Source organism: Mustela putorius, unplaced genomic scaffold, assembly GCF_011764305.1.
Source record: "Mustela putorius furo isolate JIRA1106 unplaced genomic scaffold, ASM1176430v1.1 tig00004007_pilon_pilon_pilon, whole genome shotgun sequence".
In the NCBI taxonomy this organism is placed as follows: Eukaryota; Metazoa; Chordata; class Mammalia; order Carnivora; family Mustelidae; genus Mustela; species Mustela putorius.
Window position 1 is genome coordinate 6964292 of NW_025422145.1, and position 14979 is coordinate 6979270.

Here is a 14979-nt window from a genome sequence, read left to right on the forward strand (position 1 = left end):
GGGGGCTTAGACAATGATTAAGGAGGAGGGAAGAAGTGTAAGGAAGGAAGGGAAAGAGGTGAGTAGAGATGTAGGTGACTAGATACAATAAAACTGGTATGTATCCAAATGAGGCCCATAGGAAGGTGCGTGAGAGCGCAGACCTAGAAGTCAGCGAAGACAGGAGCAAATGAGTTGGTAGGGAGGCAGGTAGATAAATTGATACATAAAACTATAATTAGTTAGATAGATTGATTGGTAAATGTGTGCGAGTGGAAAACATATAAGATGATGGGTTGAGGGGAGCCTGGGTGGTTCAGTGGGTTAAAGCCTCTGCCTTCAGCTCGGGTCATGATCCCAGGATCCTGGGATCAAGCCCCACATCGGGCTCTCTGCTCCTCAGATCGCCTGCTTCCTCCTCTCTGCCTGCCTGCCTCTCTGCCTACTTGTGATCCCTGTCTGTCAAATAAATAAATAAAATCTTAAAAAAAAAGATGATGGGTTGATAAGTAGATATTGGTAGGTGGATAAGTAGATCAGGTAAGTTTGAAGGCAGGCAGCTAAGTGGCTGGGCAGGTGCCTAGAGAGAGGAATGGATCCTAAGGAAGGACACCAGTAAGCTGCTTAAGGTAACAACAGAGAACAGAAACCGGCTCTGGTTGGGTCAGGTGCCCGGCTTGGAGCCAAGAAGAGAATGGAACAGGACACACTGGTCAGCCTGGGAAAACCCATGGGGAAGTGCCAACTTCCGGGTGCAAGTGCTTTTCCTTCTGCGGCTCCTGGGGGTGACAATGAAGTGGGTCTGGCTGGCGGGGAAGTCATCCAAGGTGAATGGATGACAGTTGTTCCCTCCAGCATGTCTCCTTCCAGGAGGCAGAGTAGGATCCCTCCAGATCGGAGCAGGAACAGGTCTTGGGAAGAGAAAGAGGCAGGTGGGAAGGCACAGAGCCTCTCCTGTCTGAGTTCCAGGCTCCGGGGCTAAGTGCCAAATGAGGAAGGAAGCCAGAGGAAATGTTTGGCAGTGTGAGGCACGTCCCTTCCTTTCCAATAAATCAGGCAACATCCTAGAGGGAGACTTTGTTCTATGGTTCCTACAACAGAGTCCTTGTGGCCAAATGTAACACATCTTGAAAACCTAAAGTGGCCAAATAATGAGAAAGAGCCAAAGCAAACAATAAAATAAAACATCCCAGGGACTGGGAGGTGGGGAGATTCCTACGGCTTCTGAGAACCCATGCCCAAAGGCACCACCGGGCAAACTCTCCATTAGACCCAAGCCGGCTGTTCACGTTGGGGCTGTAGCTGCCCAAACACCAGCCCTGACATCGATGAGTCAGAATCCATTCTCTCCTTGCTGGAAATGCAAGCACCCTACATTAGATAATAGTCACTGGGTACCATTGTTGCCTCCATTTTACAGATGTGGAAAACTGAGGCCCAGAGATGTTCCAGAAGGAGCTCATAGCCACAGTCCTTGGAATTAGGGAGCTATGACTGGCACTCAGGCAGTCTGAGGGCAGAGACCATGTACTAGCCCAATGGTGGGGGTCCATTGAGGCGCTTCTCAGATATACACAGCACCCAAGCCCTCAGCATTGTGTTTTGCATGGAGTAGTTGTCAAGATATTCTGTGCGGCCCCCCAGTGAGACTGTAGACACGATTGTTTTCTCTGCATCTCAAACCTCTGGTTTATTCTTCCTTGTCCAATTCTCCCTGCTGTGACCTCTATCCAAGGCCAAGCACTGCCTTAGATAGTTTCCAGCTACCATCTCACTTAATTTAACCCTCACTCTAGCACTGAGGGCTTTATATCACCACACCTATGCACAAGATGAAGAAACAGAGGGTCAGAGTGGTCCCGTCACAGGGCCGAGGTCACATGGTTTGTAAGAAGCAGAGCGTGGCCTCTCACCCAGAGCTCTCCAGTGTCCAGCCTGGTCCTTCTCCATCACTGTCAACATCACTGCCTCTTCTCTGTCCCCAGACTGCCTGACATGCACTGCCACCCACTGTCACCAAAGAGTGCCCTGAGTGTTTTTGCTCTGATTCCCCAGGGAAGCTTCTGGGTTGTGTCAGGACAAAGATCTGGCCTCTCAGGCCTCCCCCCATCCCCCGAGCTTGCCTGGGGTTGGATGCACCCATGATGCCTCAGGTAGCAGAGTCGGACCTCCAGGGTTGCAGCCCCAGACGTAGGCTTTCTGCACAATCACACCAAGGCACCATGGTAGTCAAAGGTGACTTCTGAATCAGTTTGAAGTTTCAGGCCTAGTTTCAGTTTGAAGATAATTAACCTGTTTTGGCTAGATTTACGGTATCCCTTGGGTTGTTTAGAAGAAGCAGCCAAGCAGAAAGTGCAGCAGTAGCTCTGGCCTCAGGACACCCAATAGTCCCCTTCGCAGGCCATCTCTTAACCAATCTGTGCCTCAGCTTGCCATTCTGTAAAGTGAAAATAATGGTGGTACCTGAGCCATCCACCCACCCAGACACCCCTCCCCGCCCCCCTCCATCCATCCATCCATGCAACCATCCAACATTCAACAATCGACATCACACACCTACCCAGCACCAGGCACCGTGCTAGGCATCTGGGATACCATATGATCAAAATACAGATCCCTGCCCACGTGAAGCTTATTTCCTAGTGGGAGAGCAGACAACAAACGACAAACATAATACAAAAGTAAAGTATATAGGAGGTGAAAACGTCAGTCTAGGGGGTGGGCTCAGAATGTGGATGGGGACCTACAATTCTTTTTTTTTTAATGTTTTTAAGATTTTATTTATTTACTTGTCAGAGAGAGAGAGAACACAAGCAGGGGAAGTGACAGGTAGAGGGAGAAGCAGGCTCCCCACTGAGCAAGGAGCCCAATGCAGGACTCAATCCCGGGACCCTGGGACCAGACCTGAGCTGAAGGCAGATGCTTAAATGACTGAGCCTTCCCTCACGTGGGGACCGCAGTTCTAAAGGGGATGCTCGGGGTAGGCCTTGCTGAGAAAGTGAAATCTGAGCAAAGAGCTAAGCAGGAAGGCCAAGAGGCTATCTGGAGAAGAATGTTCCAGGTAGTAGGAAGAGCACATGCCAAGGTCCTGTGGTAGAGAACATGCCAGGCCTGTCCCAGGGCTAGTGGGGTTGCCAGTGTGGCTGGAGGAGATGAGCAGAAGTAGGGGATGAGAGACGGAGAGTCCGTCTGTGATGAGCCTTGTGGGCCACTGTCTGGATCTGGCTTCTTCTCTGAGTGATGGGGAGCCAGTGCAGGGTTTAGAGCTGTGGAGAGGGAAGATCACTAAGGGCTGTGGAGAGAGTTACAAAACCTTCACAGGGTGATTTCCTCTTCTGAACCCCCGTTGAAACCAGAGTCGGGGCCCTTTCTTTACAGAGCACACAATGCCCTTCCCCTATTCCCTCTTCCCCTAAGAAGGCTGCTCCCTCTGTCCTCTATCACAGCGGCACACCCTGTAGCCCTGTCAGGTTTGGGGGGGCTGAGCTGGAGGACAGGAAGAGAGGGTAGGGAGAGGGGGCGCCTTGCTCTTCTCTGTCTCCCACTCCGCTGTAGACCACGTCACTGAGCCCAGTTCCCTTTCTAGAGTCACATGGGCTCAGACACAAAAATATGACATCCCTAGGGAGGAAACTGAGTTAAATAACAGGAACCAGCAGACGGGGGGTGGGGTGTTGAGGTGTCAGGCAGCCTCCCCATAAAGGAGCAAGGAGAGTGCCGTTTGTAGAGAAGGAAGGCAGAGTTGACTCCCCCCCTCCACTGCCCCCTTGCCATCCCAGAGTGGCTTCTCCACCCCCGTCAAGACCACACAGGCTGCCTGCACCCCCATGAAGAAATCAGGGAGGTCCTTCAGGTGGGAAAGGGGGAGAGTAAGAGACACGTCCAAGAAACCAACAGACACCATCTGGACGAGAACTTAACCACTAGGAAAACCAACCCTTTGTAAATCCACATCTGGGCAGAAGAGTAAGAGAAACGCATACACCGCCCCCCACCCCCCAGTAACCCAATCAAGACCATCAGAAGGCTTTTCAGTCCTCAAAGCCAGGTTGGGGATAAAGTTTGTCTGCGTTCAAATCCAGCTTCCACCACCTCCCACCTGGGGACCCCGTGATGGGGTCACCTTGGGTGGGGGGCACATCTGGGTTTCCCTCGTTTGGTTAGAACTGAGGGCTTAGTTGGGACCAGGCACGCGGCCAATACTCAATCAACGTGAATCCTCGTGATCTTCTCCCACTTCGAGTAACTCCGAAACCATAAGGGTCCCGTGAATGCCTAAAATCTGCGGCGATCTATCATAAAATCGGGAAAGCCCAGATCTGGGTGGAGCAGGAGGCAGAACAGACCTGCCTCTTTAGGAAGAATGTTGTTGGCAACGGAGCGAGAACCTCTGCAACAGGGAAGGAAGACCTACACGGTCTGCGGGGTCAGGGGCGTGGGTGGGGGCACCTTGGTGAGGGCTTATTTTTCCGATGGAAGATGCATCAAGTGTCGTCAGTGCCCTAAAAGTAAGACACTCTTCCTCTCTTTTCTCTGAACGGGTTCCTGTTATCGGTCTCTGTCTCCCTCCTTCTCTCTCTTCTGTCTCACCCTTTCGATTTCTGTCTCTCGCTGATGTGCAGGTGTACACACACACACATGTGCACATGCACACACGGGCGCACACACCACAGATGCACGTACATGTGCCCACAGAGTATCCTCTGTCCTCCAGCTTCCTGGCTTGTCCTCTCTTCTGGCACCTGGTTTCTCCGTGTTCAACCCCACCGAGTGCCTGAAGCTGTCTTCCCCACTGGACCGTGAGCCCCTGGCAGACAGGAGTGCATCTGTAGCCCCCAGCCGGTCCCCAGCACAGTGCCTGACACATCAAGGCCACTCAGAGTGTAAATCAAGCAGGCGTTTGTTTGCATGCCTCTGCGATGGTCTTTTCTTACGCAGAGCGGAAGGGTACTGTGGGGGCTCCAGGATACCCAGGATCAGACAGGGTCCTCGGAGCACTTGCTGCTCCCGCCAGCTCCTCAGAGGCCCTGACTCCTGCCCAGCTCTACCTTCGCATCTGGGGATAAGGATGAGCATAAGGAGCCTCCTTTCAGAGAGGAGGAAAAACCCATCCATGCACTGCCTACGGTCAATCACTGCTACTTGGGCGAAGGGGAAACTGACTTACCACCATGGTCCGAGCCAGGGTCCCTCTCAGCCACCGGGAGCTGCCACCCACTCCATGCCCACCTCAAGAGGGCCAAGTCTGGGTCTCCTCTCTCCAGCAGGGTCAAGGAGATCTTCCTGGCCAGGGCCTCGCCATCAGGCTCGCGGAGCAGGGCACAGTGGTACTCCCGGGACAGGAGCTCCTTCTCCAGCATGTGGTCCAGGAGGGCCTGCACCTGACTTGGCCGACGGCCGGACAGCAGCATCTGGACCCGCGTCAGGATGCTCTGGAAGTGGTTCATGGCAGGGCTCGGAGGCAGGCCAGCTGCCTCAGCCAAAGCCTAGGATCTCTGCTCGCGCAGCCTGCAGCATCCAAAACATGAAGTGAAAAACAGGATGAGGGAAACTCTGCAGTTGGGTGCCGTTAATTCCTGCTTGGGCAGGTTTCCTCATTTGTGTCGTAGGCTGGGGTGCCTGATGTCTGGTTGGAAATGGGTGCTCGGGCTCGTTGGGACCCCACCGCTATTGGCTGGGACCGGCCACGTGCCTGGGTCAGAGCAGCCCCAGCCTGCACGTTTCCATTTGATCCAGCCTGGTATTCTCTAAATGGAATGTGAACTTGCCTCTCTGGGAACTTACCCCAGTGATGGTCCTTTTCAGAAGTTTTATCACCGCAAGAAGGCAGTCGGGGCGTAGAGGTTAAAGAGTTGGCTTGGGAGCCAGTCTGCCGGGGTTGAAATCCCAGCACTGCTTCCTAATTATATGAACTTGAGCAACTTGCTCAAACTCTTCCCAGCCCCCATTCCTGCACCTGAAAAGGTTGGATGATGGTCCTCGTCCTCAACGCCCAGTTAGACGGAGTGATGACCACAGGCCTGATCTCAGAGAGTCGTTGGAAGAATTAAATGAGATAATGTCTGCAGAGCACCTAGCATGTTATCTACAGCATGACAATCGTTCAAGAAAGATGAACCATTATTATTATTATTATTGTTATTATTATTACTATTGGTCATGCACACGGCTGTCATCTTGGGCTTACCCTCACTAAACCTCAGTCCCCTCCTTAGCAAAAATCTCCCAGGGAAAGTTATCCACCCTCATTAAGTTTACCTGAGGATTAAAAAAGATAATGCATTGAATTGAATGAGTGAATTGAATTGAATGAATGAATTGAATATTGAAAGGGCTTAGCGCTAGACCTAGTAAGCACTGACTATGTACAAATAACTATCTCAGATTTCCTAATGCACAAAAGAGAGGCTTTGTATGGGAGACAGTCTATTTGAGGATTCTATTCGGGAATTTCCCAGCCCAGGGGCGCCTGGGCAATGCAATCCCTTGGGCATCTGATTCTTGGTTTCCTCTCCATTCATGGTCTTAGGATCGTGAGATCTGGCCCGGAACTGGGCTCCGTGCTCAGTGTGGAGTCTGCTTGAGATTCTGTCTTTCTCTCCTTCAGTCCCTCCCACTCATGCTCTCTCTCTCTAATAAATAAATGATTCTTTTAAAAAAAAAAGTTCCCAGGGCGCCTGGGTGGCTCAGTGGGTTAAGCCACTGCCTTCGGCTCAGGTCATGATCTCAGGGTCCTGGGATCGAGTTTTCGGGCTCTCGTCAGCAGAGACTGCTTTCCTCTCTCTGTTTTCTGCCTTCCGTCTCATTTCTCTCTGTCAAATTAATAAATAAAATCTTTAAAAAAAAATAAAAAAAAAAAAAGTTCCCAACCCAATTTTTTTTTTTTTTTGGTCGTAACTGATTGTTTTCTTTTATCATTTTGAAACACATCGGTGATCTCATTTCCTAGCCTGGCCTCAGCTCTACCATCTCTCAGATGGGCCCATTTGCTTGTTCATTTAAGTGAGACGAATAAGGATCTCAACTTCAGTAGACCCAAGTAGCTCCTTTCTGAGCTACTCTACCACAGATAACAACTAACAACTCTGGGGCGGGGTGGAGGGGGGGCACAAAAAACAAAAGACAAAAAACCAACACCAACTACCTAAAGGCACGGAAGAGGGACCAGAGCTGGCAGATACTAGAAGGGAATCAACACAGGAAAGATAAGAATACCTCCAGTGAGTTTCAGCCCGAGGTTTTAGCCTGAAGGCTAAAGACTCCATTATGCTGTGCAGGACAACAAAAACTCTTAAAAAGTGCAAAGTTTAGCTGCCCTGAACAACCAGAGGACAGAATCCAGGCTAAAGATAGCTGCTGGAAAGTGGGTGTAGAAATTCCAGAAGCAGGGGAGGGAGAAGTTGTTTCCCATTCTGTGTAGAAACTGCCCAGATACCTAGCTGACTTCTGAACCATGTACGCATTCACAGTCAGACTCCAAACAGCTCAGCTAAGGCTGAAGGAACTGATTTGAGATTTGAATTGCAATTTAGCACAAGCGTGGGGAGGGAGGAGAAGACTGCATTTGATTCCAGCCAAGTTAGGAGCCCGCTAAATCAACAACAAAAAATTGACACGGTTCAGATTATACCGATCCAGAGTGTTTGCAACAAATGGATGTGCCGTATACATCCAAAATTCCTTGACCAGGGACCCATTTTCAAGAGAAAAAGACAATGGAATCTGACCTCTAGATGACCCAGATGTAGAAACTGGGAGACAAGGATTTTTAAAGCAGTGACTCTAACTATGAATGAAAAAGACATAAAGTGGGCTCCCAGCTGGCTGACTTGGTGGAGCATGTGATTCTTGATCCTGGGGTGGCGAGTTCAAGCCCCTTGTTGGGGGTAGAGTTGACTTAAAACAATAAAATCTTTTTTTTTTTTTTAAAAGAAACATTTCATGGGTGGGCATTTTGGCCAAGAAGACATCCAGATGGCCAACAGACATGTGAAACAGTGCTCGACATCACTCACATCATGGAAATACAAATCAAAACCATAATGAGATACCACCTCACACCAGTCAGAATAGCTAAAATGAATAAGTCAGGAAATGACAGATGCTGGCGAGGATGTGGAGAAAGGGGAACCCTCCCACACTGTTGGTGGGAATGCAAGCTGGGGCAGATACTCTGGAAAACAGCATGGAGGTTCCTCAAAATGTTGAAAATAGAGCTATCCTGTGACCCAGAAATTGCACTACTGGGTATTTACCCTAAAGATACAAACGTAGCAGCAATGTCCACAATAGCCAAACTATGTAAAGAGCCTAGATGTCCATCAACAGATGAATGGATAAAGAAGATGTGGTATATATATATACACCACAGAATATTACTCAGCCATTAAAAAAATGAAATCTTGCTGTCTGCAATGATGAAATGGAACTAGAGGGCATTATGCTGAGCGAAATAAGTCAATCAGAGAAAGACAATTATCATATGATCTCACTAGGATGTGAAATTTGAGAAACAAGGCAAAGAATCATAGGGGAAGAGAGGAAAAAAATGAAACAAGATGAAACCAGGGAGGGAGACAAAGTATAAGAGACTCTTGGTCTCAGGAAACAGACTGAGGGTTGCTGGGGTGGAGGGGTATGGGAGAGAGCGCATGGCTGGGCGACGGACTTTGGGGTGGGTATGTGCTATGACGAGTGCTATGAATTGTGTAAGACTATGAATCACCCGTATCCCTGAAACAAATAATATATTATATGTTAATAATTTAGAAAATAAGGGTGCCTGGGTGGCTCAGTGGGTTAAAGCCTCTGCCTTGGGCTCAGGTCATGATCTCGGGGTCCTGAGATCAAGCCCCGCATCAGGCTCTCTGCTAGGGAGCCTGCTTCCTCTTCTCTCTCTCGGCCTAATCAGCCTACTTGTGATCTTTGTCTGTCAAATGAATAAATTAAAAAAATCTTAAAAAAAAAACAAATAAAATTAAAAATAAATAAAAATGAAAATCCTTACCATGAAGATTAAAAATAAAAAATTAAATAAAATAATTTAAAAATAAATTAATTAATAATAAAGAAACCATTTGAAAGAAAGAAAGAAAGAATCATAAAGGATGTAAAGAAAAATATGCTCATAAAAGTGAAAAGATAGGAAATTTCAGCAAAAGAAATAGAAACCATTCAGAACTTACAAAATGGAAATTACTAAAAAAGGAAATATGATATATGAAATTTTGTCACTGGATGCAATTCACAGCAAAATGGGGAATGACAGAAGATACAAAGTTTCAGTTGGAGCAATAGAAAGTCTTTGATCTGCAAAACAGAAAAGATTGAGGAAATAAAATGAGTTTTGAGGATCTATGAGATAATGTCAAAAGCTCCAACTTTTGGGGCGCCTGGATGGCTCAGTGGGTTAAAGCCTTTGTCTTCAACTTAGGTCATGATCCCAGGGTCCTGGGATCGAGCACCGCATCAGGCTCTCCGTTCAGCAGGGAGCCTGCTTTCCTCACTCTGTCTTTGCCTGCCTCTCTGCTTACTTGTGATCTCTGTCTGTCAAATGGATAAATAAAATCTTTAAAAAAATAAAAAGAAGATAAAACAAAAACTTTATACATAAAGGCAGAAGGTAGAAATTCCAAAACTCTTCTTACCTAACAAAGCGTTTATACTTTTCAGCACACAGAGATGTCGATGTAAGTTTTATTCCCAGGGCAACAAACCATCAATTAAGATGGTAAAAAGTGCATGCTTTTAGGCATTAAAGGTCATAATCCAAAGGATAAATCAATAATTTTTTCAGGCTCTGTATCTTAAAAGGCTACTTTGTACAAATAGCACTTTCGAGAATAGTTTTATAATCACAAGGCAAATGTCACATTTTCACACGTCTCCTCTCATGACAGGAGATGGAGATGGACACTTGCGCAAATTTTCTCAGCTTTATCAGAACTTGGGGATGTGGAAACAGCATTTAATTGCTGTAGCCAGAGTCGAAGAGGAAATTTCCTCCCCTTTTTTTTTCTGAGATTTCTCATCCCAGCAGTTAGGAGACCATGAGGTTTCTTGGACAAGGTAGTAATGCCCGTCCATTAGTCAAATGGATAGGCATTAAAGGTATGAGGAGCCTAAAACTTAGAGGAGTTTAGGAAAGAAGGAGCCAAAGGGAGGGTTTTTAAATTTTTTAAATTAATTATTTTTATTAACATATAATGAATTATTTGCCCCAGGGGTACAAGTCTGTGAATCATCAGGCTTACACACTTCACAGCACTCACCATAGCACATACCCTCCCCGGTGTCCATCACCCAACCACCCTCTACCTACGCCCCTCTCCCTGGCAACCCTCTGTTTGTTTCATGAGAATAAGAGTCTCTTATGGTTTGTCTCCCTCCCAGGGTACGGGACTCGATCCCAGGACCCTGAGATCATGACCTGAGCTGAAGGCAGCGGCTTAACCCACTGAGCCACCCAGGCGCCCTCTCCTTCTATTTTCAATGACAGCCTAGCTGGATATAGTATTCCTGGCTACATAGTTTTCTCATTTAGTGCTCTGAATATATGATGCCAGTCCTTTCTGGCCTGCCAGGTCTCTGTGGATAAGTCTGCTGACAATCTAATACTTCTACCATTGTATGTTACAAAGTTCTTGTATTGAGCTTCTTTCAGGATTTTCTCTTTGTCACTAAGGCTTGTAAGTTTTACTATTAGATGACAAGGTGTGGACCTATTTTTATTGATTTTGAGGGGGGTCTCTGTGCCTCCTGGATTTTGATGCTTGTTCCCTTCGTCATATTAGGGAAATTCTCTATTATAATGTGCTCCAATATGCCTTCTGCCCCCCTCTCTCTTTCTTCTTCTGCTGGGATCCCAATTATTCTAATGTTGTTTCATCTTATGGTATCACTTATCTCTCGAACTTTCCCCTCCTGGTCCAGTAGTTGTTTGTCTCTCTTTTGCTCAGCTTCTTTATTCTCTGTCATCTGGTCTTCTATATCACTAATTCTCTCTTCTGCCTCATTTATCCTAGCAGTAAGAGCCTCCACTTTTGATTGCATATCATTAATAGCTTTTTTGATTTCATATTGGTTAGATTTTAGTTCTTTTATTTCTCCAGAAAGGGCTTTTATTTCTCCAGACAATGTTTCTCTAGTATCTTCCATGCCTTATTCGAGCCCAGCTGGCACCCTGAGAATCATCATTCTGAACTGTAGCTCTGACATATTACCAATGCCCATATTGATTAGGTCCCTAGCGTTTGGTACTGCCTCTTGTTCTTTTTTTTTTTTTTTTTTTTTGTGGTGAGTTTTTCTGCCTTGTCATTTTGTCCAGATAAGAATATATGAATGAGAGAATAAAATACTAAAAGGGTTGCAAAGACCTCAAAAAATGCATTAACTAAATCAGAAGAGACCCCAAATCAGGGGGAGAAGAAAGATTGGTGAATAGAACAGAGCCACCCACTTGATACTGGGTGTATTTTGGTCTCTTAGAAGAAACTACCTCTCAAAATTTTAAAGAAACACACACATACACACACACACACACACACACACACACACAAGGGTAAAGATGGTGAAAGGATGGAATATGACCGGAAAGATGAAAAAAAAAATCCATAAAAGGAATTGATAAGATAAGTTGATTGGAAAAAGAAAGAAGAAAAAAAAGGAGGCAGGGAGAGAATGTGCTCAGGGTGGAGACTAGAACAAAGCCCTGTCCTAGATTTAGGGTATATTTTGATCTATTAGAAAAAAATTGTAGCCCAAAATTTTTTAGAAAAAAAAAAAAAGCCTATACGTATATAAAAAATAAGGTTAAATACAATGAAGGATAAAATAGGACTATAATAATGAAAGTTTAAAAAGTTTGTTTGGTTTTTTTTTAAGATTTTATTTATTTATTTGACAGACAGAGATCACAAGTAGGCAGAGGCAGACAGAGAGAGAGGAGGAAGCAGGCTCCCTGCTGAGCAAAGAGCCCGATGCGGGGCTCGATCCCAGGATCCTGGGATCATGACCTGAGCCGAAGGCAGAGGCTTTAACCTACTGAGCCACCAAGGTGCCCCCAAAAGTTTTTTTTTTTTTAAAGAAAAGTATTGTTAAGGTGAACTATTTTTAAAAAGAACCTTAGAAGAGGAGAGAGGAAAAGTTAAAAAAAAAAGAATAAGAAAAAAAATTTTAATTTAACTTTGCAAGACTAAAGGATCTTGGGGAGAAAACCATGAATTCTATGTGTGGCTCTCCCCTGGCTCTAGCGTTCTGCAGCTCTCATTGATTGGTGGATTTGGTCTTGGCTGGATGCTCTTGCTGATGTTCTGGGGAAGGGGCCTGTTGCAGTGATTCTCAAATGTCTTTGCGGGAGGCAGAATTGCGCCGTCCTTGCCCGGGCGGGCTAAGCAATCTGCTTGAGTTCGCGCTGGGAACCTTTTGTTCCCTGAACGCTTTCCGTAAGGCTCTGGAGGACGGAAATGAAAATGGCGGCCTCCAAGTCTCCAGCCCCAGAGGAGCCAGGAGCTCGGACCCCACTGTTCAGTGTGTCCTCGGAGAAAAGCTCTCAGTCCCTCCCGTCTCCCTGGTCTCTGGCCGCGCTCCCAGCTCACCCGGCCTGTGACCCAGCATTTCTGTCTCTGTCGCAGGGCCCCGTTTGGAGTCTTCAAACCCAGCAGATGCCTGCCTCCAGAGAAGGAAGGTGAGTCTCCCCGGATCTGCCACTTGTGGGGTCTGTGCTTGAAAAGCAGTGGCCCAACTGTGCTGCAGATCATGGTTTAAGGTAACCCCAAGCGGAGAGCTCCCTCCTCAGCTCTACACCCAGACACCCCCATCCTTCTGTGACCCCGCGGGACCTGAGCCCACATTGTCCCCACAAGGGCTCCTCCCCCACTTAGCCTCTGGAGCGACGTCCCTCAGTGGAGCAGACTTACACAAGTTCGGATTTTGGGCCCCGCTGCTCCACCGCTTACCGGGAGCCGGCCCCTCCCCCCACGGTCTATCTTCCCGTCACTTTGGATTTACTTCTGCACATGTCCTACCTTCCAGAAAGTGGTGGGTTTTCTGTTTCTAGAATTGCTGCTCTTCTTCTCTTCAATCTCCTGCTGGGTTTGTACGTGTTCAGAATGGTTTGATAACCACCTACGTGAAGTCCTGCGACCTGATGTCGTCTCACTCTGCTACTCCTCTGCCATCTTGCCTCTCTTCACAAGGAGGTGTTTTTTTTTTTTATTTATTTACCTTAAAAAAAAAATAAACTTGAGTGTTTAGAACAGTGTTAGATTTGCAGAAAAACCAAGAAGGTACCATACACCCTGAACCCAGTTTCCCCATTAGGAACATCTTAAATGAGTCTGTTACATTTGTCACAGTTAATGAAACAATATTGATGCATTATTATTCACTAATCCATACCTTCTTTAGATTTCCTTAATGTTTACCTGGTGTCCTTTTGTGAGTCTGGGATCCCATTTAGGATTCTCCCATGACATTTAGTCATTATATTTCTTTTGGCTTCTCTTGGATGTGACAGTTTCTCAGACTTTCCTTGTCCCCACCCCCACCCCATCCCTCACCCCCGCAAAAGGGAGTTGTAATGACATACGGGAGTATGGATGGCTTATAATCTTCAGCCATGTTTGTGGAGAAGACAGCCGGGGGTCATTTACTGGGAGGGATAGGGAAACCATGTTCTTAGGCACTTGAGAGAGAGGACCAAGCCATGAGGACCCATCCCCACACATGGAAGGTGGGATAATGGATAATCAAACAGCCAACACTGGGGACACAGAACAAGGGATAAGGGTAGATTCTCTTAGCCACCTGTAAGGCTGCCTTCCTCCTTCCTAACAATCCATCCACTACCCTGTCATGTGCTTTGTCAGGAAAACTTGAATGCCAACCTCCACTCAACCACCGATTCACTGTACCACCACCGGCAAGACATTTCCTCTCTCTGGACCACAGTCTTGTCACCCGTGAAATATATGGTTCAGATTACATGATCCCTAGGATGTCTTTCAGTTTCGAAATACTGCAAGCGTTACCTAGCTGCAGAACCCACTGGTCCTAGGGCTCCACAATATTCCCCTGTGACAAGTCACAAGTGTTGCATTTCCCAGGTTCTTAGTCATTCGGGTCCCCCTGCATGACTTTTTTCTGCCCACGTGATCATGTGTAGACTGATAATCAAATAATTTCAAGAAACAGAATGCAGCCGGAATTGAGAGTGGAATTCAGATTCTTCTGACAGGGAGTCTCCAAAGAGCTTCCACCCACCTGGCGGCCTTAGTTTGGTCATTTTCCCGTTGTGGGATTGTCAAAGAGAAATCACTGAAAGACATTAATGACATTAAAGACACTATCCTTTGATATGCATAAGAGGAAACAGCATTTTTCTCTAAAATTATCGGTTTTCCTTGGAAGTGTAGCCAGATGCCCCAATAACATATAAGGTATACTGATTCTGGAAGAAGTCACGGATGGGAAATCATGAGTGACCCATACCTCATAAGGTATGGAGAGATTGTACTGGCAGATCAGCTCAAGAGAAGATTCTGGAATGCCCATATCTGAATTCCTAGCCCTTAATAACCTCTTTTTTTTTTTTTAAGATTTTATTTATTTATTTGACAGACAGAGATCACAAGTAGGCTAAGAGGCAGGCAGAGAGAGAGAGAGAGGAGGAAGCAGGCTCCCTGCTGAGCAGAGAGCCCGATGTGGGGCTCAATCCCAGGACCCTAGGATCATGACCTGAGTCGAAGGCAGAGGCTTTAACCCACTGAGCCACCCAGGTGCCCCCTTAGTAACCTCTTTTAAGGGTCTCTTAGAAATATAACATTCTCATGGACGTCACGGTTATTGGTTTTAATGTGTAAGACCACACTAGTATGAAAGAAGGAGAGAAAATTGTAAAGACTCAACCATTAAGCCTTCAGAACATGTCCTGTGTCCCAATGTATAATGGATCTGACCAACTTTATTTCAACAACCATTTAATTCCTCACGTGACAGATA

General features: G+C 46.6%; 1 protein-coding gene across 5 annotated transcripts in view; it reads right to left on the reverse strand.

Moving 5' to 3' along the window:
• Positions 1-13023, reverse strand: part of CIITA (class II major histocompatibility complex transactivator) — a 52789-nt gene extending 39766 nt beyond the window's left edge. Inside the window, exons 1-2 of one of the 5 annotated variants that reach the window (XM_045072282.1) lie at positions 13005-13023; positions 5147-5487 (exon numbers count right to left, since the gene is read on the reverse strand). In XM_045072282.1, the coding sequence (XP_044928217.1) occupies positions 5147-5426 (280 nt within the window). In that variant the 5' untranslated portion in view covers positions 5427-5487; positions 13005-13023. Of the gene's footprint in view, positions 1-5146; positions 5563-13004 lie in introns of those variants that run through there. The other 4 variants (XM_045072285.1, XM_045072283.1, XM_045072288.1 and 1 more) reach the window with 4 other exon arrangements.
• Positions 13024-14979: the final 1956 nt, after the last annotated feature.